General features: G+C 39.1%; 1 protein-coding gene and 2 long non-coding RNA genes across 5 annotated transcripts in view; 1 reads left to right on the top strand and 2 right to left on the bottom strand.

Annotated features, from left to right (window-relative positions):
- Positions 1-226: 226 nt before the first annotated feature.
- On the bottom strand, positions 227-5,525 carry LOC118596687. Its single transcript, XR_004946740.1, has 3 exons — positions 5,502-5,525; positions 4,040-4,503; positions 227-872 (listed from the first exon to the last, which is right to left on the bottom strand). It is a non-coding gene; the product is annotated as an uncharacterized LOC118596687 (long non-coding RNA).
- A 1,411-nt stretch (positions 5,526-6,936) lies between these two features.
- LOC118596686 lies at positions 6,937-17,652 on the bottom strand. Its single transcript, XR_004946739.1, has 3 exons — positions 16,579-17,652; positions 13,067-13,174; positions 6,937-7,230 (listed from the first exon to the last, which is right to left on the bottom strand). It is a non-coding gene; the product is annotated as an uncharacterized LOC118596686 (long non-coding RNA).
- Positions 17,653-19,242: 1,590 nt separating this feature from the next.
- The window catches only part of Csmd3 (CUB and Sushi multiple domains 3), a 1,137,155-nt gene continuing 1,130,896 nt past the window's right edge, over positions 19,243-25,501 (top strand). For 2 of the 3 annotated variants that reach the window (XM_036207646.1, XM_036207645.1), the window contains exon 1: positions 19,243-19,665. In XM_036207646.1, the coding sequence (XP_036063539.1) occupies positions 19,488-19,665 (178 nt within the window). In that variant the 5' untranslated portion in view covers positions 19,243-19,487. The remainder of the gene's footprint in view (positions 19,666-25,501) is intronic. The other variant, XM_036207647.1, reaches the window with a different exon arrangement.

Raw genomic sequence — 25,501 nt, 5'->3', positions numbered from 1 at the left:
TTTTGTGTAGAATATATAAATTCAAACAGAAACAAAATAATGGCTTTTGAGAAATATCCTGTCAACATGAAGATAAAACTTTGTTCTAATTTTCATTCTATGTAAACATTGCCAAATAAATTTAATTAGGCTAGTGACTTTATAACATATTTTTGTGTTATTATTTTGTATCACAATCTGGGGACAATATCTAATTAAATAAAAATAAATACTACCAACATTGGTAGCTGGCGTAGTCCTGGTTTATTATGTAAAGGATAAATGTTCCATAATTGGAAACCTTTAAACATGAAGAAAAACACACCTGTGACATTTCAGCATTTTTCATGAACATTCCAGTAAAAATAGTCTGAATTTAAAAACACAGAAGCACGTAACTCACTATAATGAAAACTAAGTGTGTTGTCTGCAAAGTAATCCATATCTGCTAACATTTGACTGCTCTAAATATTTCAGAGAGAACACTAAAAATATATTATTAACTTGACATTAAATATATGGCAATAATCAATGAATAATGATAAATATATGACACTTTTTAAATTTAACAATAAATTTTAGAAGCAAGCTTTGCCTTAACAATGTTTCCTATATATTCTGTGCCTTTGCTATACTTGAATATTCTTTCCTTAAGGAAAGTGTTAAGCATTTCTGTAATTCATTTTCTAATAAAGATTAAGACCCTAAAAGATTTAAATGACTTTGTTCCTCCAGTTCATTCTCTTTGCTTTCAGAAACAATATACAGTCTTACGAGCTTATAAATTTATAAAACACTTTCTCTCAGTTCCAGAGGTTCCAGGTAAAGATGGCCAAGGGTTCTATATGTGGCAAAAACCCTCTTCATGCCTTGTACATAACAGCATCTTCATCCTTAAACATTAGGCAAAATGGGCAGAAAATTGAGGCATATTTTAACAAAGGTATCTCTCCTTTTCATCTTCATCATATAATTTAGACATTTCTGCTGATAGATAACATTTGCACACTTTATAACATATGACATGATAATCCAATACGAGTAGGAAATGTGTAGTAATCAAATCAAGGAGATAACGACTTTCATCTCTTCAAATGTTAATGATTTCTACACACTGAGAATTTCATAATTTCTGGTCATTTCAAAAGAATCACATATTGTTGTAACCATCAATTATCCTTCTGTGCTATGGAAAACCAAAACTAATTTCTCCTCTGTACTTATTTTTAATTATTTCTTTTTTTCTTTTCTTTCTTACTTTTTTGTTTGTTTTGTTTTTGGAGATTATGGCATAATTGTTTAATTTCCCTTCTTTTTCTTCCCTCCAAATCCTCTCATGTGCTCCCCTTACTCTCTTTCAAATTCATAAACTCAATTCTTTGTTCATTAATTGTTATTGGAGGCATAAGTACATAGATAGTCATATATATATAGTGTTAATACCTAAATACAGAAGTACAACATGCTGTCTCTATGTAATGCTATTTGTTCATGTGTTTTCAGGACTGACCATTTAATTGGATAACCAATTGATATTCTCTTCTCTGGGGAAGAGTATTTACTCTGAACTCAATATTCCTTAGGAGACTATGAGGCCTCCTAGGCTTTCTTCATCCACATTAAAATGTCTGTTGCTGTTGTCCTTGTTCAGCTCATATTTACTCAGTCATGTTGGTAAAAGTTTGGGGGTGTAGCTTCTTCTAACCCCTCTTAGATCACTAATGATAAAAAATTGTCCGCTTTCAAGTATCATGATTTCAAGTTGTTGATGTATTGAATTTTCCTGAATGCAGTACATAATTGACATGAACCTCCCAAGAATAGATACAGAAAACAGAATTTTAGAAAATTTTTATGAGTTTGCATATTTTATGCTAAACATTATAAATATTTTTAGCTAAAATTTGCTGCAATTTTTCATTGCTTTACTGGTGTATGGCAGTGTAGATTCCCCACTGTATCACAACTAACCTATATTATGAATAAATTCCAAATTGTCCATTTGCAATTGATTGGACAATTCTTTTAAATCTCAATGCCTGTAAAAGTAGCCTGCTGCAGTGGAACATGTGGCAAAGCTATGTTGAATATGTGGAGGCAGGAGAATCATAAGTTTGAGGCCAGCCTGAGCTAGAGAGATGGCTCAGTGATTGAGCAGCTACTGTAGCAGAGGACCTGAGTTTAATTACCAGCACCCACATGGGGTTGCTCACAACTGTCTATAACTTTCATCCATGGGACACAATGCCATACTCTGGGGGCCTCTGTACTCACCTAAGTGTACACATACACATGAACTTGTATTATATAAATAACAAGTCTTATCTAAATATACAAATACATAAATAATTATGCATGTGTACATAATTATGTTATATAGAATTAAAAATAAATGATTTTTAAGATTTTTAAGATGAATATGCCTGAGAGAACACATATGCTTTATACATTTAAAATTGACATCCTTGCTTATATTCTTTTGATTACTATGATTTTAGTTCTTTGGTAATTTTGTACAATGTGTTTTGATCATATTCAACCCCCTACACTTCCCAAGTCAGCTATGCCTCTTTTAACTATTCAAGCTTGTGTCTTCCCTTTCTGTTTGTTTTTGTTTCCTTATGTTAATCTGCCACTTCTGGCTCTCATACATTTCCTGTCCCATCTTCTACAATGATCACTGAGCATACAGAAGAAGGGGTGTTGATAGTAGTGATTTTGGATTTGAGGCTAAGCATTCTGAAGTCCTCATTCTTTGCACTTTGCCTAATTATGATTCTCTGTGCTAAATTACCATTTACTATAAATAGAAACTTTATATTACCTCTGATGAGGCTTGAGAGATGCATTAATCTCTGGGTACAATGATAAGCCATTAGAAATTGGTTTTATACTGTGACATTTAGCAGAATAACAATATTAGCTCCTCCCCTGGGGCATATGACATTTTAGACACAAATGCTTGCCTCCAAAATGGTGCCACATATAGGTTTCATCCTGTTCAGTAGTATTTAAATCTAATTAGAAAGTGGTTGGTTACACCCATGATGATCATGCCACTATTAAACCCTTGGGTGTGTCTTGCTAGGTCAGTCATTATCATAGCTCACAAGATTCACAGCTGGGTAAATTTCATCACTACTTTTCTAGTGCTATGGAATCTTGACAGTAGTGATGAAGTGTGCATGTCAGGACCAGATTGACTTACATTTTTATTCTTCTTATATTTAACTTATTATAGATAGTTGAGAGCATATCTTTTGTTAATCTTTTTAAAGGAAAATTGTTATCTTTTTTATTTTTACCTTTTTCCATAATATAGAATGATAAATTACCTTTGTATGACAAAAACTCTATATCATTAACCATACATAATATAAAGGCAATTATTAGTGAATAAGTAAAACTTTTTTCATGTATTTTGATTAATAGTGTGGATTTCCTCCTTTCATCAGTGCAAAGATTTTAACTGGGACATATAGAATTGAAATTAGTACATTAATAGGATAGATGCTTAAAATACAACTATTAACCTAAAATTACATATTTAAATATATTCTCATTTTATCTTCAGTGTTGTTATCAGGAGATTTTTAAAACAAGAAGCATGTGCACATTTTTAAAAAAAGTTTTCATAATAATTGTATTGTGATACTTAATATTTTGATTGATACTTGAATCAGGATATCCTCAGAAATTGGAAAAGTCTTTGATTCAAAACCATTTTTTAATTATGACTTATAAAATCATTGGATTTGTAGAGTGATGTGTATTTAATGCTGAGAAGCTGTTGTGTGAAGACTGCACTCATGATCTATAAAAACTACATCAGGATTGACAACATCATCCAAGTAAGTCACATTTAAATTCAGTGATTAAAATTCAGTGAACTTTTAAGAGTTCTGCATTCTGCAGTTTTCTAGTAAATTAATACATTGAAACAATTCCAATAAATGTAAATTTCAAAATATTCTGATTATATGCCACACTTGAAATAAAAATGATTTTCTTCAGAAGGAGAGAAAGGGAACTAAATGCTCACAGGTGTCTAAACACTTACCTATGCTGGATTTATATAAACTGGCCGTCAACATCAGGATTCTTCTCCACGTAAGTCCTCTAAGGAAAGTCAAGCCATCCATTCGGAAGTACTTAATTTGACAGAAGCTTCACTTCTTTATCAACAATTGTAAGACCTATTCTTTTCTCATGCTCCTTTTTGCTGTAACTTGCCCAGCATCATCAAATGTCTCTACTTAATAATTTTATTCCAGATATCCTGACAGCATAACAAGTTACAATTTTATCGTTTATGTGAAGAAAATAAAGTGCTTTATATCCATGACACAGTTAATTAAACGGCAGGTGTATTTTCTTAGGTTTAACACTTATACACATTTTTTTCTCAGTCATTGGTCAGTGTCACATGAAATCTTCCCTATGAAGAACTTGGTGCTTGAGGGTACCTTACACCTTTCTTGGAAAGATAAACCCTAGAGATGTTGTGTCCTCTTCTAACTGCTCCTAAAAAGAAAAAAAAAAAAGACATTAAAATACAGAATCATTGCTGCTTCTTTTGAATTCAGGAATTTTGAGTGTGGCCTAGGTGTAAGAGAATAAATTCACGAGCTCATTTAGGATGGACCTAAACTCTTAGGCTATCTACTTGTGGTATTGGAAAATATAATTATTTCTAGAAAGAAACTTTTCAGTACTATCAGAACTGAATAAAATAAAATCTTAATCTGACAGACAAATAGGATACTGTTCTAAAGTCCATAGTATTTTGTAGAATGTCCAGGAGATATCTTGACCTGCTGTAAGCAGGAAGCCATCTAGAATGTATACTACAATTCTAGAAAATGTGTTTTTCTGTGTACCTTTTCCATACATACATTTTCTGTCTTCACAAATACTTTGAAAATGTACATTTTCTCACAAACCAAGACTTCCTGTATTTTGTTATATACTTAAGTGAGACACCCTGAATTTAAAGAATCCCACACCTGGCTGAATTGGTAAATATCAAACTAAAGGAAAGCCAGCCACTTGGCTGTGTATAAAGTAGTAAGAAAGGGGAAACAGTCAGAAATCTGACAGTACTTAACTAAACTTACATATAAGCACCCTTAGTAAGCATCTTAGAGCCTCTCTGCTTATCCACTGAAATCTGTCTTGAAATATTTAATATAGTCCAAGTTTTCCATTCATTTAATAAATTATCAGATGCCTAATATTGCAAAAATACTGGATTAGTCTGTGAAGATTAGGGAAAAAATGATACTCTGCCTGTTATGACTTCAGAAATGAAAATAAAGAATAGACGAGTGTTCCTTCCCTGGGAGATCAAGGAACCCCATGGAAGAGAGGTAGGAAAGACTGTAGGAGTCAGAGGGGATGAGGACATGTCCCACTGAATCAACCAAGCAGGCTCACATGGGCTCACAGAGACTGAAATGGAAAGCACAGGACGGGCCCATGTGAGTCTGCACCAGGTCCTCACCGTATATGTTATGGCTTACTGTTTTTTGTGGGACTCCCAACAGTGGGAGCAGGTATATCTTTGACTCTTCTGTCTGCTCTTGGGACTCTTTTCCTCCTGTTTGGTTGCCTTGTCCAGCCTTGATATATGTATGGGCTTTTGTCTTGTCTTATTGTATTTTGTTTTGTGCCATTTGGCTGTTGTCTCTTGGAGGCCTGCTCTTTTCTGAGGAAGAAGTATAGGAGAAATGAATCTGGGGAAGATGGGAGGGGAAACTGTATTGGGGATGTTTTGTATGGAAGGAGAATCTACTTTGAGTTAAAGGTTTAAGAAGAATAAATGGGTCAAATGATAATACATTATAAAACAATAACAAAAACTTCAATCTATATTAGACCCATAATCTTTTAGGAACTTAGAAGCAAGGCACTCGACTCAGGTGAAGAGGGTAAGGGATACATTCTACAAAAAGAAAGAAGTACTTTGAAATTTGATTTGAAGCCTATTCTAGAATTTTCCAGGTAAACTGGGAGCGTAGGTGAGGCAACACATATCAGATCTAGGAGTAATGCACAGAATGTTTTTAACATGTATTACATGAGTTAGAAATACTCCAGAGAATGTAAAATAGGGTGTAAGACCGTTTGAGTGGTAGTTCAGATTGCACTTGGGCAGATAATGCACTGAATTGTTTTAAGGCTGGAGTGTTGAGAGCCTTCTACTTCCGGTGAGATTTGTAGGGAAACACTGAGCCAGGAAATTTGCAAAAACAGAAACAAAAGGAAGAATTAGAAACAACACAAAAGTTTCTTTTTTATTCCTTTTTTTTTTCTTTTTATTTATTCTTCCCTCATACTGTACATCCATACCACATCCTCCTACCCCTCCACTCCTCCCATTCCTTCTCCCTCCTCCCCTCTCCTCCAGATCCATTGCTCCTCAGTTTCCTTCCAGAAAAAAAAAAAAAAAAGAAAGAAGAGAAAAAAGAAACAGGCCTCCCAGGGATAGCAACTGACCGTGGCATAACAAGCTGCAGTAAGACTAGGCACAATGCTCCTATCAAGGCTGAAGGAATCAACCCAGTAGGAGGAAAAGGGTCAGAAGAGCAGGCAAAAGAGTCAGAAACACCCTGACTCCTACTATTAGAAGATCCACAAAAACCCCAAGCTAAACAATGACAACATCTTTGTAGTACCATGCCATCTCCATGATTGTTGCTTCAATCGCTGCAATCCCATGGAACCCTGCTTAATTGATTCTTTAGGCCATGTTCTTCTGGTGTCTTAGAGCCCTCTGGTTCCTACAGTTGTTCCTCCCCTTCTTTTGTGGGGTTCTCTGAGCTCCACCTAGTGTATGGCTGTGGGTCTCTTGTTGGCTACGGGAGGAAGCCCCTTTGATGACTCGTGGCGAGGTACCAATGTATGACTACAGCAGAATATCATTAAGAATCATTTCATTGACTGTTTTGTTGTTGCTGTTTGCTTGCTGGTTGGTTTGTTTCTGTTGTTGTTGTTGTCTTGTTTTTGCCCGTCCTGTTCGGTTCTAGCCTAGGTCTCTAGGCCAACCAGCTTCCTGTTCCTGGTAAGAGAGGCCTTGTCAGGCCTGGGCTCCCTCTTGTGGAGTGGACCTCAGGTTTGACTAGTCATCAGTTAGCCACTACCATCAGCTCAGAGTCATCATTGCCCACCACGTTTTGCAGGCAGGGTAGGTTGTAGGTTGAAGGATTTCTGGCTTGGTTGGTGTCTCAGTCCCACCTCTGGAAGCCTTACCTGGTTATAGAAGAAGGTCGAGTCAGGCTTCTAATCCTCCATTACTCACTACAGTCACTTTCCTAAGTTTCAGGAAGTTTCCACTGCACTAGGTTTCCATATTGCTCCCCCAAATGCCCCCCAATTTCAGTTGTCTCTCCTAGTTCTCTCTCTCTCTCTCTCTCTCTCTCTCTCTCTCTCTCTCTCTCTCTCTCTCAGCTCCTCCCTCTCTGGCCTGATCCCTCCTGTTTTCATCGCCATCCACACCATTCCACCCAAAAATCTATTTTATTTTCCTCACCTGGGGAGATTTATGCATGCTCCCTTGAGCCCTTCTTCTTACTCAGCCTTTCTAGGTCTGTGGATTGTAGCATGATTATCATTTACTTAACAGCTAATGTCTATATATAAGTCACCACATACCATGCTTTTCTTTCTTGGAATGGGTTAACTCACTCAAGATAATTTTTTTCTAATGCCATGCTTTTGCCTGAAAATCTCATTATGTACTTGTTTTTAAACAGCTGAGTAAAACTCCATTGTGTAAATGTACCACATTTTCTTTGTCTGTTCTTTACTTAAGAGACGCCTAGGTTGATTCCAGTTTCTGGCTATTACAAATAAAGCTTCTATGAGCATAGCTGAGCAAGTGTCCTTATGGTGTGGTAAAGTGTCCTTTGGGTATATGCCCAAACGTGGTACAGTTGGGTCTTGATACAGATCAATTCCCAATTTTCTGAAGAACCGTAATACTGATTTCTATAGTGGCTGTGTAAATTTGCATTTCCACCAGCAATGGAGGAGACTTATCCCTTGCTTCACATCCTCATCAGCATGAGCTGTCACTTACGTTTTTGATCTTAGCCATTCTGACAGGTGTAAGATGTAATCTCAAAGCATTTTTGATTTGCATCTCCCTGATAGCTAAGGATGCTCACCATTTCTTTAAGTGTTTCTCACAAATTTGAGATTCCTCTATTTGAGAATTCTCTATTTAGATATATATCCCATTTTTATTGGATTATTTTGTTTCTTAATGGCTAGTTTCTAGAATTCTTTATATATTTTGAATATTAGTCCTGTTTCAGATGTGGAGTTGGTCTCCACCTATTCTATAGGTTGCCAATATGTGTGTCCTTTGCCTTAAAGAAACTTTCCAGTTTCATGTGATCCCATTTATTAATTGTTCATCTTAGTGCTTGTGCATCTGATGCTCTATTTAGGAAGTTGTCTCCTGCGCCAATGCATTCAGCGCTATTTCCCAATTTCTCTTCTATCAGGCTCAGTGTGTCTGCTTTTATGTTGAAATCTTTGATCTACTTGGACTTGAGCTTTGCAGAGGGTGATAAATATAGATCTATTTTCATTATGCTACATGCAACATTCAATTAAGCCAGCACCATTCTTTAAACATGCTTTCTTTTTTCCATTGTGCATTTCTAGCTTTATATATCAGCTGTCCAAGGTATGTTAATTTATGGCTGGGTCTTTGATTTGATTCCATTGACCAAAAATCTCTTTTTATGCCAATACCATATGGTTTTTATTGCCATAGCTCTTTAATAGAGCTTGAAATCAGGAATAGTGATATCCCTGGAAGTTCTTTTTTACTCAGGATTGTTTGAGTAATCATGTTTTTTTTTTTTTCCATATGAAATTGATTATTATTTTTTCTAGGTCTATAAAGAATTGTGATGGAATTTTGATAGGGATTGCATTGAATCTGTAGATTGCTTTTGGTAAGATGGTGATCTTTATTATGTTAATCCTATTGATCCATGAGCATGGGAGATCTTTCCATCTTCTTATATCTTTTCCAATTTCTTTCTTTAAAAACTTGAAGTTTTTGTCATACAAGTCTTTCACTTGCTTGGTTAGAACTACTCCTAGATATTTTATATATAATTGGTAGCTGCTATGAAGGATGCTGTTTACCTGATTTCTTTCTCAGTCTGTCATTTGTATATAGGAGGGTTACTGGTTCTCTCTCTCTCTCTCTCTCTCTCTCTCTCTCTCTCTCTCTCTCTCTCTCTTCTAAGTTAATCTTATATCCAGCTTCATGACTGAAGCTGTAGAAGTTCTCTGGTCAAATTTTGGGGGTTGTTCATGTATACTATCTTATTATCTGTAAATAATGATACTTTGACTTCTTTCTTTCCAAATTTTATTCCCTTGATCTCTTTCAGCTCTCCTATTGCTCTTGCGGAAACTTCAAGTATTGTATTGAATAGATATGGAGAGTGTATCGTCTTGTCTTGTTCCTGGTTTTAGTATAATTGCTTTGAGTTTTTCTCCATTCAATTTGATAATTAGCTATAGGCTTGCTATGAAATGCTTTTATTATATTTAGGTACATATTATATTTAGGTACATCTCTTGTATCCCTAATCTCTCCAAGATCTTTATCATGAAGGCATAATACCTAGGTTTCTAACATCACTGCTGGCTAGGCAAATTATGTCTGAAAAGACTGTTGTCACAGAGCCTCAGGAGTTCATTCCCTAAAGTCTGCATGGGAGAAGGCTAGACCAAAATGACAAGGTGTCATCTGCCTTCAAGGGCACATTTACACACACACACACACACACACACACACACACACACACACACACAAATGTAAAAAAGATTCCAAAGTTTTAGACTTTGATTACAAAACAATTAAGATACTAACACTGTAGCATGCAAGGACAATTTTTTTTAATACTGTTGCTATGATCTTGTTGATCTTAGATCATCAACCAATCTGGTCCTCAATGAAACTATTTTGAACTGAACAAACACTAATAAATCAGATTTGAACAATTTGTTTTGAAAATCTCCTATCCCAGAGACCACTAAAGTATCTACTAAACAACGTATGTATCCTGATATGTCTTCCTCATCTTCAGTAAATGAATTATGAATAAGACAAAACCAAAAGCTGTTTAAGAGATGACAAGAATTAAAGAATTTGCAGCAGATGGTACCAGCTGTGCACATTTAATTCCATCTCAAACAATCTGCCAAACAGTTAGACAGAACTGCTTTTGCATGTGAAATTGGAGTGTCTGGGAGCCAAGGAAGAATTGAGAGTAGTCTTTCTGGCATTAGCTATTGAAGCTTTTATTATAATTATTGCTAGTGAACAAGAACTTCTCCTTCCCCTGGTTTCTTTTTTCACTTGCTGTCTTTTTCTTTTTCCATTCGCTCTCCGTCTCTTTCTTTCCCTTCCTCCTTCTCTCTTTCTTGGTCCCCTCTTCCTTTTTTCTATCTTTCTTTTCTTTCTTTTTCACACTACCTCAAATGTGCTCAAGTACACATGCACACCCCAATGTTTTTTTTTTTAAATCAATTATACAGTAATCTCAAAGAAAACATTGTTAAAATGCGATATGATTATCTTTCAGGCATGGTATATTAAGCATATAGAGTAAGAGTTTATTGTGGACTTTTCAGAGCAAAGGTTTTAAGGATCTAAGATATTTCAGTGGGTTTATAAAGATATTATCTATAAGTGCTAAAGCAATGTAGAATAAATGTCTCTTGGGAACCAAAAATACATTCTTAATGCCAATTTGAATAATCACAACCAATTTGGGAAAGAATGAACCTGAACTCAGGGTAGAAGTCTAGACTTTTATGGGCTTATAAAAAACATGCAGCTATTAAAGGCCAAAGAAGGAATATTACCAATCACTTTGATGGGAAAATGCCAATACATTCAGAGTATGCAATTATGGGAATGGACTCACTAGGGAAAGGGACAGTCTTGAATGATATTGATACAGAAATGTAAGACAAACACAATTTACTCAGAAGATGGTGGGACCGAAAGACTCCAGGGGCAAGCAGAGGGGAGAAATGCTGAAATGCACAGTGTACCTCATCTCTACACAAAGAATTACAGACAAGAAAAGAACGCTGACAGCAGAAGAAATAGTCTTCTGGGGGGGAGTACACCAATTGGTTGTCCGATAGCATATGGAAAGTTACTCAAAGAACAAGACAAACAAACAAACAGGCTTCTGGAATAAGCATCTATTGCCATTTTGTGAATAATAAGTGTGGAACAGAGCATGCATACTATGTCTGTGGTCATGAGGACATGAAAGCTTTCTAACTATAAAAGCAATTTCAACTCCTTTTTTTTTTCAACTTTCAAAAACATCCCTGCCTTTTGAATCAGACCCCAAAAATATTTCTTTTTTATTTTATTTTTCTCTGGAAGGGGTCACTTTGAGGTCATCTGCTCACGCACTTCCTCCTCATTCTTTTTAACTCATTACGGTGCAAACTTCTTGACCAAATAAAAAGAGTTTTACTTGTTTAACGTTATTTAATTTTCTTTGATTATTGTTTCTTGTTTTTTCGTGTACTGACTCAGAATCAATTTTTTAAAATATGTTCAAAATTCTTTTTATTCCAGGAAAAATATCCTCTTAAATATTAAAGTGATAACATTGAATAATGAACATGTTGTAACAGTTGGCTGGCTTAACCTTCCCCAAAATACTGATAGTCTTTGTATCAAAATAAAAGTGTTTTGTTATGTTCCTAGATTGTTTATGCATTCCGTCTACTTTAGATGTGAAATCATCCAAAATTCAGACTGATATCCATGGACCATACGGGCAATTTTTTTCTGAATGCACATATAAATATAATACATTTTTATTATGTCATTCTGAATAGCCATAAACAACAAAAAATAAGCATAATATCTGATTTTTATTTATTTATTTTTTTTGCTTTTTTGAGGCAGAATTTCTCTGTGTTGCTTTGGAGCCTTTCCTGGAACTCACTCTGTAGCCCAGGCTGGCCTCGAACTCACAGAGATCCACCTGCATCTGTCTCTCGAGTGCTGGAATTAAAGGCATGTGCCACAACTGCCTGGCTAATTTTTATTAATGTAATAATTATAAGCCTATCCAGAGATAATAAAGTAAGGTATAATACTTCATTCTTAATAATATGATAATTATTTATCCTGTCTTGTGTATTTATAATGAACACCCAGTTTTTTTCAATCAACTTGAAGAGATAAACTGACTCACTTTACTGACCATTGTTTGTAAATGCCAAAACAACAAATCCATTTATTTGCATATACAATGAAGTAGTCCATTGACTGAGGTATTTAAACATGAATGACAGGAGATTCTCAGTCAATGAGAGCCCCTAAAAATTAAGACCTATTGCAAGAACTACCATTATTTCCACTTTTTCCTGCCTATCTTTACTTTCTAACCTCACCTATGTCTTTTCCTGTTGCACAACATACCAATTAACTACATTTTAAATATGCGTCCACATTTTAAGTTTAATGCTGAAAGCAGTAGCCCTACTAATGTTTTTTCCTGTCACCATCCCTAGGTGATCCTTGATTAGGTAATTTTATTTCACTGAGAAGGTATTTTCCAGTTTTCTAGCTATGGCAGTTTATTGGGATCTCTCTTTGTGTTTTTTCCCTATACTAAGGGTAACATCATCACTTGAAAATTCGTTCTGTCCCCTCTTGAGCACTGCAAACTCCTTGGTCATAAAGTCATTTGTAATTCCTGTATGTGTTTCCTTGTAATGGACTCCCAAAATGACTTCTTTTTTTTTTTTTAACATTCTTTTAAAAAAAAAACAGATGTATTTATTCATTATGTATACTCTCATTACACATGGTTGTGAGCCACCATGTGGTTGCTGGGAATTGAACTCAGGACCTCTGGAAGAGCAGTCAGTGCTCTTAACCTCTGGGCCGTCTCTCCAGCCCCCCAAAATGACTTCTTAAATGACTGAGTGAACACACAGGTAAGAACGTTACCTCTGGAAAGTGAGTGAAGATGACATTGGTCCCTGTCCAGATGAGAAAGATATCTGTACTTACAGTCCAAATTGGATTATGTGTAGCCAAACCCAAATCAGCTGCATCAATTTTTGTTCCTTTTGTAGCCAAAATGATCATTCCAAGTCAAAGTCACCATTATCTTCCTATCTGACAAGATAAATAAATAAATAAATGAGAAAAGAATTCTTATGCAGTGACCTTCCTGAGCTCTCAAGCTGGAAAATAATTCAATATTTATTTATTATTTTTCAAATGACTTTGGAAACCAGGGTTGCATATAATTATTTAGGTAGTTTGCACATTAATTCAAAATATAGAATGAAGATATTCATAGTTTAATGTGGTTCCATTAACTCTCTTTCAAATTCAGGGTTTCTAAAAAGTTAACTCCAGTGGTTTCTTTCATCTGAAATTTTCTAAGTATTTAGTAACATTAACCCCACACAGAAAAGTTCCAAAAAGAATAAGAAATTCTGCTAACCATGAGCAGCCATGATTAATGTGGTTTAGAAGGAAATGCAAAGCCCAGATCTGAACTCCTAGGTTTCTACTTGTAGGGAGTGCTTTGTTTGGTTAAGGCTGCTGAGATTACAGCCAAACATAACAGAAAAACAAAAGCACTTTCCTAGACCTGACTTTATGTTATAAGATTGTTTACTCAAGATGTTCAGATTTCTCACAAAATAAAAGTAAAAGAAGTAATCCTTTGAAAGATGCAAAGCATACAGAGGCTTTACATTACTAGCAAATTCATAATAGACTAAACCATTACCTAATCAAATGTATTGATGGTGTTACTGTATCTTGAATATTTGAAAATAGGTCTTTAAGTAAAAAGATTTTCAATTTGGAACATGAAAAAATAAATTATAAAGCACCATTTTATGAATGTCTTAGCAAATAATTATAGAGCAAATAAAAAGGTGCATTGAATCCTGATAGAAATTCTGTTGAAGTTGGTGCTTTGAGAGATCTACACTCTTAATTTGTGTTCTGTAAATATAAATTAAAAGCTGAGAGTATACAAATATACTTAATAAAGAATGAAGAGCGATCCATTACAGTGGGAAACATGGTTAATTCAGCTAATGCCAGACAGACAACTTCATCATTGATGAAACCCAGAATCCTGGACTATTATCATTATTTAGCAAAGCTGCTCTTTGCATATTTATTTTTTTCATTGTTTTCCTATACATGGAGAAATGTAAAGTGACATCAGCCTCAGGAGAACAAGAAGATGAAACAATCTTCAAACACACACATCTTTATAAATTCTTCCCTTTGCCTTTCAGGATTGCTAACCCACTGCTCCATCCATTGGCCATGACTCTTCTTCATAGAAACATGAAGGGACTAACATATCACATGTTAAATAATGTGGACAATATGTATTAAAGCTGCCGTGCTTAGGAAGGCAGAAGTTGAGAACATCTGAATACTATGTACAGATGGAAAATGATTAGATGTGTGGCTCAGGTCAAATACAACTTTCAGCTGTCCATGTAAGCAGGGTCTGCTTGCCGACAACAATAGATGCTATCTTCCATTTTAGAGCTTCCCTCTCTGTCCTCTGGTTCTTCAAAATGATACATATTGTTGTCCTGCGCACATTTAAATTTCAGTCTCTGCCTGTCTTCATGTGGCTAAAAGCTTTAGAACATGAAAATGACTGTTAAGTCTCAGTATTAAGGAATATGCTGAAGGAAGTCAGGACCTAGAGGAATGGATATCCAGACAGCATGCTTGGTAAAGGTCTGGGAAACTCCTCTCTGCCTCTCAGTGAGCCTGATTAGCAGCAAGAGGCCAGAGATCTTTACCCTTGACTGACAACTTATCTTCTTAAATGGGATTGATTCTTCCAGAGGCATGTAGATTATATATTGGGTTATAGTTAATATCTCCTCAAACAAAAGTGGATTATTGCTAATGAGAAAAAAGAAGCTTGAATTAGAATTTCTTCATCATTCTAGAGTCAATATTTAAATTCACACATTTAATTAATTAATTAGTTAATTTTTATTTTATGTATATTCGTGTTTTGTCTGCATGTATTTATGTGTGCGAAGTGTAAGGTCCACTAGAACTGAAGTTACAGAGAGTTGTAATCCACCATGTGGGCACTGGGAATTTAACCAGGATCCACTAGAAAAGCAGTCAGTGCTCTTCACCACTGAGATAGCTCTTCAACCCGTAAATTCAGACATTTTGAAAAATGCTATAGAAATAACTCAATGGAAAATGCAAAATACTGGTATCAATTCCTTTTTTATCTTGACTTTCCTAAAGGTGAATCCATTTTAAAAAATTGCAAAGACATTCTGCTCAGTTATCTGTAAACGATGACCAATTGTATTTTATTCTATCCAGTTTCTTTTCTCACCAACCCATGAGTTTGAATTTTTTGCCTTGTAATTAGCAAGTAAATACCTATACTCAATAGACACTCAGATTTCATAGATACAGTTATATAGTAATAAAAGTTTCTATAAGAGCAATGAGCTTCATGTATAGTTGCAAATCAGTAGCAGCAATTGAAAATTTTTATTAAGTTCATAACTCAGTTAAAAGCACATGTATTTCTATCCAAAGTTGAAGATAATTACTTTCCAAGTTATTTCTTCATGTACACATTCTGTTTTAATTAGTTATTCATTGTTCTGTTGTTTTCCCTCTGTGGTGTGAAAATAGACAAGTGTCAAGTGTTATATTAATACTGAACAATTTTTGGAAAGAAATTTATGGTTACTCTTTTATATACCAGGTGAATTCTAAGTCAAAGTTCTTTGTATCTCATAAGTTGAGGAATGAGTTGAGAAGAAATCGCGATTTGGCGTTTCTAGGTTCTGACCTGAACTCTTTTCAAAAGCTTTTAAGGGAACTTAATCATTGTGAATGTCTTCACAATCCTGGCCAACTCATACTTTTCCATGACCTGTATGATCAGTGGCTATAGAGGAAAATGGAGAAAAGAATTTTAGGAACTAAAAATTATAAAGTAAATTTGTTCTTTACATATATGCATATGTTTCAAAACTTGCTTTTTTAGCATATCATCAATCATTGCTTTTCTATAATTGAGTGGGGATAATATAGAAATCTTTATGGTTGCAATGACTAGGCTTTTAAAACTAGCAGCGGTTGGAGCAAATGTGGCATAGAGTAGAGAAGTATTTTGGCTAAGAATTCAGGCATCAGGGGTTGGGTTTTAGCTCAGTGGCAGAGTGCTTGCCTAGCAAGTGCAAGGCCTTGGGTTGGATCCTTAGCTCAAGAGAGAGAGAGAGAGAGAGAGAGAGGGAATTCAGGCATCTTAAGCTCATATATCTCCATACGTATTACTCTGGTTAAGGCAGGATAGTTAATTCTGAAAGTACCAGGTGTTCATCTATCTGGAGGACAATCAGCATGCCTGTCAGGATGTGTTGTAATGATGATTAAGATGTGACTGTAACCACAGTGTCCATCTCTATACAGTAAGTACATAATGTTTGCCATGAGGCAAGAGACTGTCTCCTGGCTTCTCTAACAGCCTTAGACAAATGCATACTCACCTTCACTGCTTTAATGCAGATATACAATGGTGGGCGGTTTCTGCTGACAAATATGATTATTGTATTGTTCCTTCTGCTGGACTTGAGTGGCTTCTCATCCACAACACTGGCTGCTGATTTTGTTTCTAGAATACCTTCAGAAACACTCGTTTGAACAGAAGGCTCTCCTGCTTGTGAAAGGCAAGTGTGGTCCAGGCCTAAGTGTGCCAGACTGAAAAATCAGTGCTCCTGATGGTGGTGAACTTGGATAAAACTCTTCATTTCCTCCAGCCTTAACTTCTACTGATTGTAAAATATGATTTTTCTTTCTACACTGTCTCAGAAACTGGAAGCTGTGAGTGAAAAATGACTTGTGATTTATGGTAAGCTGTAGGAACTAAAAACTATAGTGTTATTCAATGTATTATGATCTAACCAGATAAATCATTTAAAAACTTCACAGTGAAATGATAGGCAGGATTCATTTGGGAAAGATAATTGCATCATGGGCTTAGTGCCGTGTTTGAAAATGAGCAACAGAAATTGGTGTCTAAGAGGCACTCTTTCTGATGCCTGAGTGAAAATTTATTTTGTAAACAATAATTACAGTGAAAATCCACCAAACTTTTGAGAAATAGCCTTCCTTTAGTTTAAAGTGGCTAGTCATGAGTTCAAACGGATTACTTACCCTAAAGTAAACCGACCTGCAGTGACTAACCTCTGTAGCTTGGTAAGGAAGGTTTTGCTGTGTTCTCATTAAGTTTGCATCTAACTAATCATTCTGCCCAAGCTAATGCAACAGTCACAGCAATGCACCCTGACATCTTGACTGAAATCAGTGCCACTGCCGCTGCCAAGGTGGCTGAGCAGGCTAATGACGTTTGCTGGGTTGATTCTCCCAATCGCCATCTAGTCCCAGCCTTGCCCCTGCTTCCTTTGCAAATCTGCCTGTGCTAGACAATAGCGAGGCACTGTTGGGCAGGAACAGGGTCCTGCCTTGAAGCGTCTAAATGATCCTTTGAAATTTAATGAGGTCAGTTGGGCGTCTAGAGTTTTGCCTTTTGCTAACTCTACTCAGGAAAGAAATCCCTGTCAAAACACACACACACACACACACACACACACACACTCACACGCGCATGCACACGCATATGCATGCAAACACATTTGAGAAAACACCTACGTGTAGAAATAGAAACAAGCAACAAAAACACCTTCCATCATTTTCCATAAACAAGCAGCCTTACTCCTTATGACACCCCAGTGTGCGCTCTCCTGCTCTAGCCTTCCCTCCCCCTCCCCTTCAATGGCAGACTCACACAAAATGCCACATTCCCAGGGAGGAGCTGAGAATCCTTCTCATAGGTTGAACCCACTTGCCACTGACGACTGTGGGCGCTTTCTGTGTGCCCACTTTCCAGAGCAGAACTCCCCCTTGAAGCAACTGCCTTGGTCCACTGAGCTGCCAGCTCCAAGGCGAGCTCAGGGACAAAGGATGGTTGGGGGGGGGGGGGAGGGATGCATACTGCACGGGACAGGGTTCATCATTTGTGAGCAGAGTGGGGAGCTGCAAACTCAAGGCGGGCTGTCCTTTTGATTGAATGATATGCAAAGATGCTCCCCACCACCCCTCCCGGCATGCAAATCGGGCCACCGACAGGCACTGGCAATTACCTATGCCAGAGTCTGCAGTGCAGCCCTTCCTAACTCTTGAGACAGGACCAAGATCCCAAAAGGGGCAGATCGTCAATCTGGCCCCTGCTCTAAGGAACTTTATCACTAAAATATTTGAGATAGTGTCTGACAGGAAAAAATAGATTCAAAAATTAGTATACCTAAGAAAAACATTCTAGTCTCGGGGATGTATCTTTACAATAGAAGATAAAACAGGGTTTAGATGTGAAGGAGGAGCTGGAGGCTTGCAGATGGCCAGTAGATGGCGCAAGAACTCTTTCTTTGTATATCCTTAACCCTTGCCTGGTTTATGGGGCTGCCAAGTCCAAAATGTATAGACATATACATTTTGCCTTTTGAAAGAAACCTTCCATTTACATATTTGGGATCAATTCAGAATTAAGAAAAATGAGTTTTCTCCAGATGAAAATGACAGACACAACTGGTTAAACTGCTTTTGCACACCGGCTGCAAGGAGGTTGGGGAAGATGAAAGATGAACTATTTAGGGAAATATTATGACTTTCCTCCCAACCCTACCCCTGCCCCAGCCACGGGTGGCATATGTTTACCAAATAATAAAATCTTCTTCATGATTTTTACATGCAGGTATCCGAATATGCAGATTTTTACGTGCAAATCAATTCTCTATGATCTCCCTTCTCAATTAAATCAAAGTATAATAGATGTCTGGGGCTGCCTGGGATATATGCAACTACTGTAGTAACACATGTCCCATTCTAACGACGTGGGCATCCATAGAACCCAATTCATTATCCTCACGGTTTCTCCTAAAAGCGACATAGATCTTCACTTTAAAATACTCCTTTAGCATGCTTCTGTATTCGCAGGCTGCAATGGAGAGCTCACTAACATAATATTTCTTGAACTGCTTTTGCTGGCAGAATTGATCTATTCGGGGGGAAAAATAATCCAAGCCTCGAGATTTCAAATATTGTGGGGAGTTTATCAGAGAGCAGAGCGGGGCTTTCAGAGGCTCACCGGGGCTTTCTGGTGTAGGTTGTAAGGAGCAAGATTTAAGGTTAATTTTGGTGGAGGGGAAAAAACGCAAAAGAAAAGACAGAATCCGGAGTAGCGGAGACTCTGTGCCCCCGTTGGAGAGATGGTTGAGTCCTCGTCAAGGTTGCTGTGGTATCCCAGAAACACCATTCACTCCGAGCTGTGACCGCGCACCAACAACAGCAACAACTCTACTGCGCTGGGCTGAGGAGCCAGAATCCAGAGCTCGCGAATAATATGAAAGGGAGCCGCAAAGGGAAAAGCAGAGCAGAGGAATCCAAACCCCGGGAGCCTGGCACGCGAAGATGCGCTAAATGTGGCCGCCTCGACTTCATTCTGAAGAAGAAAATGGGGATTAAAAGTGGATTTACGTTTTGGAACCTCGTCTTTTTATTGACGCTGTCTTGTGTAAAAGGTAGGTCTGTTTTCGGGGGTACCCTCTGCTGTGGATGGAGATGGGGTGACTTGTCGCCTGGGAGAGGCTAGCAAGCTTAGTTTGCAATTTGCACGGATAAAATAAACGGGATAATACTGATGAACGAGTTGATTCTCAGCTCTTTTTCCTTCCCTCAGATAGGAAATGCATTTTGCTTGCCAGATTTGGCGTTCAATGCGGTGATTGAGCTTGTGCTCAATAAATATTCTTGCAGTATGCTCAAACGAATACGTGAGTTGGTTCCTATAGCCCCTAACTATTGGGTATCCACGCAGAATTCCTCTGCAAGACTTTTTTTTTTTTTTTTAAGTGGTGAGGATTATCTTGATTTCTTGTGGAATCCGTGGGGTTTGATTCTTTGCACAGATTCTTTCTTTTTTTCTTTTTAATTGAAGACATTGGCGTGAGTGCTTTTTAACCATTTCGGACAACAAAGTTGCCAACATGCTAAGAATGCACTGGTTTTTAAATGCATTACGAGATAGAGCCTTCCCCAGCTTGATCACACCAATATGAATGTCTGCATACAGATTTGAATTATTTCTACGTGGCTTCCTATGCAAGGATAAATGTAGGGGAGCTTCCTTAGGTGCTCTGTTAAATGCGTGGTTTAAAAAAAAAAAAATTAAAACGAGGCTGAGCTGTCACAGAGTGTAAAGATCCACCTTTGAGGATGAATGAAGGTAGAAGGAAAGTCATTAGCAGCTGACCAAAAAGAAAATCCCCGGCAAGTCTCTGCGTTCAGACAGGTACAATCAGTGTCACATGCACAGACAAGGAGTGGGGGCGGGTGGCATGGAAAATTTATTCCTAAGCAGGAAGGCAAGGGACAGTCGGATCACTGGAGAAAGAGCTGTCCGGGGGACGAAATAAACCCATAGCTATTCCACAACTTCTCCTGCTCCCACTGCCCATTAATTGCTGCAAAGAATACTCGAGAGGTGTTTATGACTCATGCCATTATTTCTGAACCATCTCTTCTCCATCCTCACAGCAGCTCCGACAGACACAGGGGGATGCAGCTTGTAGCGAAGCTAGTTTCCAATCCTGGGTGTCAGTGCCTTGAGGGGTGGAGGGGCAGTTTTGGCCCAGGCGCGCCAAGGCTATCAGCACAAACTGGGCGCTTCTTTCTTTGTAAAGGAGTGCCTCTCTGAACCGCAATCGGGCCGCGTCTCTATGAAACACTTTATTGTCCAGCTTGCAGCTGGCTGTCCCCTCGCAGAAGGCAGCACATTTGCATTCAGTGGATATGATAATTCATGTTTGGGGAGGTGGGAAACGGAGAGGTTACCTCTTCCTCAGCGATGGCCAATGATGGGTGGTCAGTTCCGAATTTTAATTGGCATCCCTAAATGCCAAGAAGTCGTCCCTGCTTTCTGTGACAGCGACGGCTTTGTCACCCCAACCTTCTATTTAAAGCTGTGTGTGTGTGTGTGTGTGTGTGTGTGTGTGTGTGTGTGTGTGTGTTTTCCTGAGGATAAATCGCTTGTCCGAAACGACGTAACTAGTCTACCACTGCACTCTCGGGTTGCTTGCAAGGGCTTTTCGTCGCCAGCCGGGTGTGCGATGAGAGACACGTCTGGGCTTAGTTTCCCTGACACTCGGAGTGGGTGGTTAATGGATGGCCCTGGGGCTGCCTGCTAGACACGCGCAGGGCTCCGCGTGGAAGAGTCGCGGTCAGCCAGCAGCAGCCAGGGCAGGGGCAAGAAACGAGAAAGTGTCTCCTTCAAGAAGATGACCGAGGGTTAAGTGCGAATTTTCATGAGATACCTGTTGAGCCAAAACGTTTCGGGGGCACATTAGAAGGAGTGAGTTGCCAAAGCCGGCAGAGCACGTCAGCCAGAGAAACGCAGAGCTGGGCCGCCTGCTATTTCAGCGCTTGCTGCCAGCACCTACCGTATTTGACGAAGAAAATGCGCCACTGAAAAAAGAAAGGAATGTTAATTTGCTCTGAGTGGCACTGGCAGTGGGAGACCCCTCTCCTCCATCCACATCTCCTACCCTTTGGACCGAGATAATGGGTCTCCTTTCAGTTGCTCCAAGCTTTAGGGACTTGGGGAAGGTGTTGCATGTCGTAGTCTGCTTTGGTCTTGTCCAAAATCTATATTGCACAGATCATTAAGACCTTTTTTTAATGGTAATAAAGTTCTTAATTGCCATGCGTCTGGTACTTGGGAGATAAGTCTGACACTTTATATCTTAGAAGACTATCCCCAAATTCCAAGAAACTTGCAGGCGTTATGCGTTTAAAGCACTCCGACACCTGGGGAGGAGTGCTCATTTTGACAGTGGTTTAAATTTTCCTCTTACTTTGGTCTTCAAGGTATTCTGGAGACTGAGATTGCGGCATTGTCTCACATATTTTGTGTTCTAGAGTCTAATCCCTCTTTTGTTGCCCACATTGTTTCTTTTCGGGTCATTCAGGCCCACAGAAAAGCTTAAGGTGTCTGAAAATCCTAACACAGGCTCCTGTGAGAGGTCAGGAGATCCGTGGAGCACAGTGTTGTCTGAACCTCTTCCTAGGCCACAGCTCTACCATCTGTTTCTAGTTTTCTCCTTCGGCCTTCACTTCTAACTGCATCTGCCATGGCAAAAAGAGGTTCAGGGGGAGGACACGCCTCAGGGTGGAGAGAAAGTGGTCTTCAGTAGGCCCGAGCCTCTCGAGCCTCTCGGGTGGGGCTCAAAAGGTAGCTAACCTCCTGGGAGCGTTTCCTATCCATCCGAATCACCTGAAAGAAAAGCAGTTGTTATGCCTGACACCAAAGTGGAGGGCGGTGGAGTTGCAGCTTGGGTTTCAGTCTTGCCTACGTCTAATTCTAGCTGAAGCTAGGGGAGGCAGGAAGGGAGATGCGCGCGGTGGAAGGGGGGGGGGGCGGGAGAGAGTGAAAGACAGAGAGTTGAAATGCACCTTCTAGCACGGTGTTCTGTTTAGGTGTCACCAAGAAAGAAATTGTGAATCCTAAGTCCTGCTTAAGCGTCCCGCCCTCATAAAGAGAACCGCCTGGGTGTTTTCTCACTCTCCTTTTCAAAGGATGGGGGAGGGGGAGCACAACCATGGCGCTGGAAGGCCTTGTGGATGCACACTTCAGTCTGCAGCAGGTGGAAAGCTGGGTATTGCATCCCTCACACTCCCTCCAGGTGCGTGCTCTGGGATTTCTGCTGGACTTTGGACTTCAGGAAGGATGCACCTTCCTGCCTGCTCTGGGACTTTCAGTACACAACGACCAGGCCACAGGACATAGAGTTCTGCTGGAGGGAGAACTATGTACCAGTCTCCCCAGTTCATGCTTGCTGGCTGGAAGCTGGTATCAAAGCAGCAGCGGGGTGGAACTTGAGCTGTGACTTTTGTCTCAATCGCCCATGCCAGGGTAGTCTTTCCTGAAGCTCCCAGCCAGGCTGATACCCACTGGGACGGATAGATTCATCCTCCAATTACAATATTTTCATCTGACACAGGAGAGAGGTGAACAGGGAGAGAGAGAAAAGAAAAGAAAGCATAGTATCTTGAGAGAGTTTGTCAAAGAGCTTGGGAGGAAAACATTGTCTTCACAAAACAGTAAAAACAGCCAACAGATCTACCAAAGTCTCAGCTCTCCTCACCCCTGTCTCAAGGTTAGCACCATCCAGACACCTGACAGAAGACCTGACAGAACCTGACCCTTGTGTTCAAAGAAACTGAGATGTGTTTCTGACACAATTTGATAGGTGCATCTCCTTTCCATTTCCTTTGTGAATATTTATTACTTTTTCTTAAAGTCAAAACTTCGAGTTAAAATGTCCATTGACCCAACCAAGTAGAGAGTGGGTAACTGGAGAATGGGTAACTGACATATGTGTTTGTGTGTGTGTGTGTGTGTGTGTGTGTGTGTGTGTGTGTGTACAAGTTTCTAGCAGGAAGAATGATAATAAATTATACCCAAGAGCTCTTAGGAGACCCTGAGAGTAGGAGTCATGTGTACTCGGTAAGGCTGCATACCTTTGTGGGTTAAGAGCACATTCATTTTCCCTAAGCTCCAGATTGTCTCTGGCTGTGATACCTCAGTTGTCCCCCAGGTAGGACCGGTGCCAGGAGAAAAAGCCAGGTTTCTCCAAAGTGACTCCAGCTGCTGTCCTCACTACCACAACTTCCGATAGACAAGACACCATCCCTTCAGTAAATCTGGAAGGTCTTGGGAGAAGACCAAGAATGGAGACTTCCCTAAGCGAGCTTCTATGAGGTCTTCCTTCCTACCTTGGTGCTTTGGGACAAAAGATTGCCAGGAGAGTTAATTCTGGGTTTAAAGCACAGCAAAGTTTCCAAGCAAGTGGCCCTGAAAAGGTGGGTGCAGGGAAGGGGCCACAGAAATAAGACAAGATAGGTCAACTCAGAGCCCAGGTTGTTCTCTATGCGCTCTTGCTATGGCCAGGTGACTCCTGAAAAGGGGCCTTTGAAGCTTACTTTGCACTGCATAACGAAATGAATTGGAGGCCATGTACAGACAGACCACTGAGGCAGGAGGACAGTTTCATTCTCCCAGAAGGCCATTCTATCTTGCAGACTTGGCTCCAAGGCGTTCCTACAGCCAGTCTAATATTATGCCCTGGGAGAGTTTGAATGGCTCCTTAAATTCGGAGCTGACATTTCCTGGATAGCTATCTCCTTGAGAGCAATCAGAAAGACCCACTTGCAGCCTTCCAGTTTCTGGAATTTTCTGTGTGGGCAGAGTCAGGAGGCAGTGTCCCTGCAAGCTCTAGTTGCAATAGTGTGTGAGAAGAAATACTAAAGAAGCAGCTTTCAGCATCACGAAAAGGACATGCCAGCTCCCTTGAGATCCCTCAAGGAGAGGCAGGGAGAATCGCAGGATAAACGAAGTACTTGACAGTCTCTGACTTAGCAGTCATGGCTGTTTCCTGGGCTGGGCTGAGCAGCTAACTTCGCCATCTGTGGAGTCTGACTGCAGAAGTTTGGTATAGGCAGAAAACACTCTGGAGGAAAATGGCACATTCGCCGTACAGGAGAACTATTCTGTGATTGACGAAGCAAAGGGCAGACAAGGCAGCCCACAATGCCTTTGTGTTCTCGAGGAAACAGAGGCTCTGAAGTAAGATTTCAAAGGCAAATAAATATGTGTGGGATGCCTGGGGACAGTAACTGGCTCTAAGCTGAACTTCCCTTTCCTGTTAACAGATATACTTCTTGTGTCCCAAGAGGGAAGTTCTTGCTGTTACCCTTCAGAGTTTCCAGAAAGTCTGCCAAATTAAAAAAAAAAAATTCAATATTTTATCTATTTGTGGTTAACTATTTATTTGTGCAGGGGACACAATGTCTCATTGAGCCCAAGCTGGGCTCCAACTGTCTGTATAACTGGGGCCTTCTCTCACTTCTTCATTTCCTTGCCTGCATCTGCCAAGTGCTGGAACTGCAGACATATAGTGCCATGCCTTGTTGCTAACTAACAATTTTCAACCACCAAGCAGTAGTCCTCCAGAGGCTCCTGGCCCTTCAGCAAGAGAGCTATTCTAGAAACTGTGCTGTCTCTTCCTTGAATTTCAAGATTTCAGGGATTAGAAGCAGAACAGTTACAAAGGAAGAGACTATGGGAAAAGTGTGTGAGACGTAAACAAAACATGACTCCATTCACCGCTTTCTACATATGCCATAACATGTAACTTGGGGTGTCTGTTTCTCCGGTCTTCTCTCATTTTCCTCTCAGTGCAGTTTAGGGATATAATGAGATTTACCACCTTAATTTTGCATGAGGTGTGTGTGGGGTGATAAAGCAGGAAATATAGTCATAAACTTCTTTTTTTTTTTTAACTGTGAGAGTGAGCCAGT

The sequence above is a fragment of the Onychomys torridus genome, chromosome 16, assembly GCF_903995425.1.
Source record: "Onychomys torridus chromosome 16, mOncTor1.1, whole genome shotgun sequence".
Classification (NCBI taxonomy): Eukaryota; Metazoa; Chordata; class Mammalia; order Rodentia; family Cricetidae; genus Onychomys; species Onychomys torridus.
The sequence above is the reverse complement of the archived record's forward strand: the minus strand, read 5'-3'. Positions and strand labels throughout refer to the sequence as shown.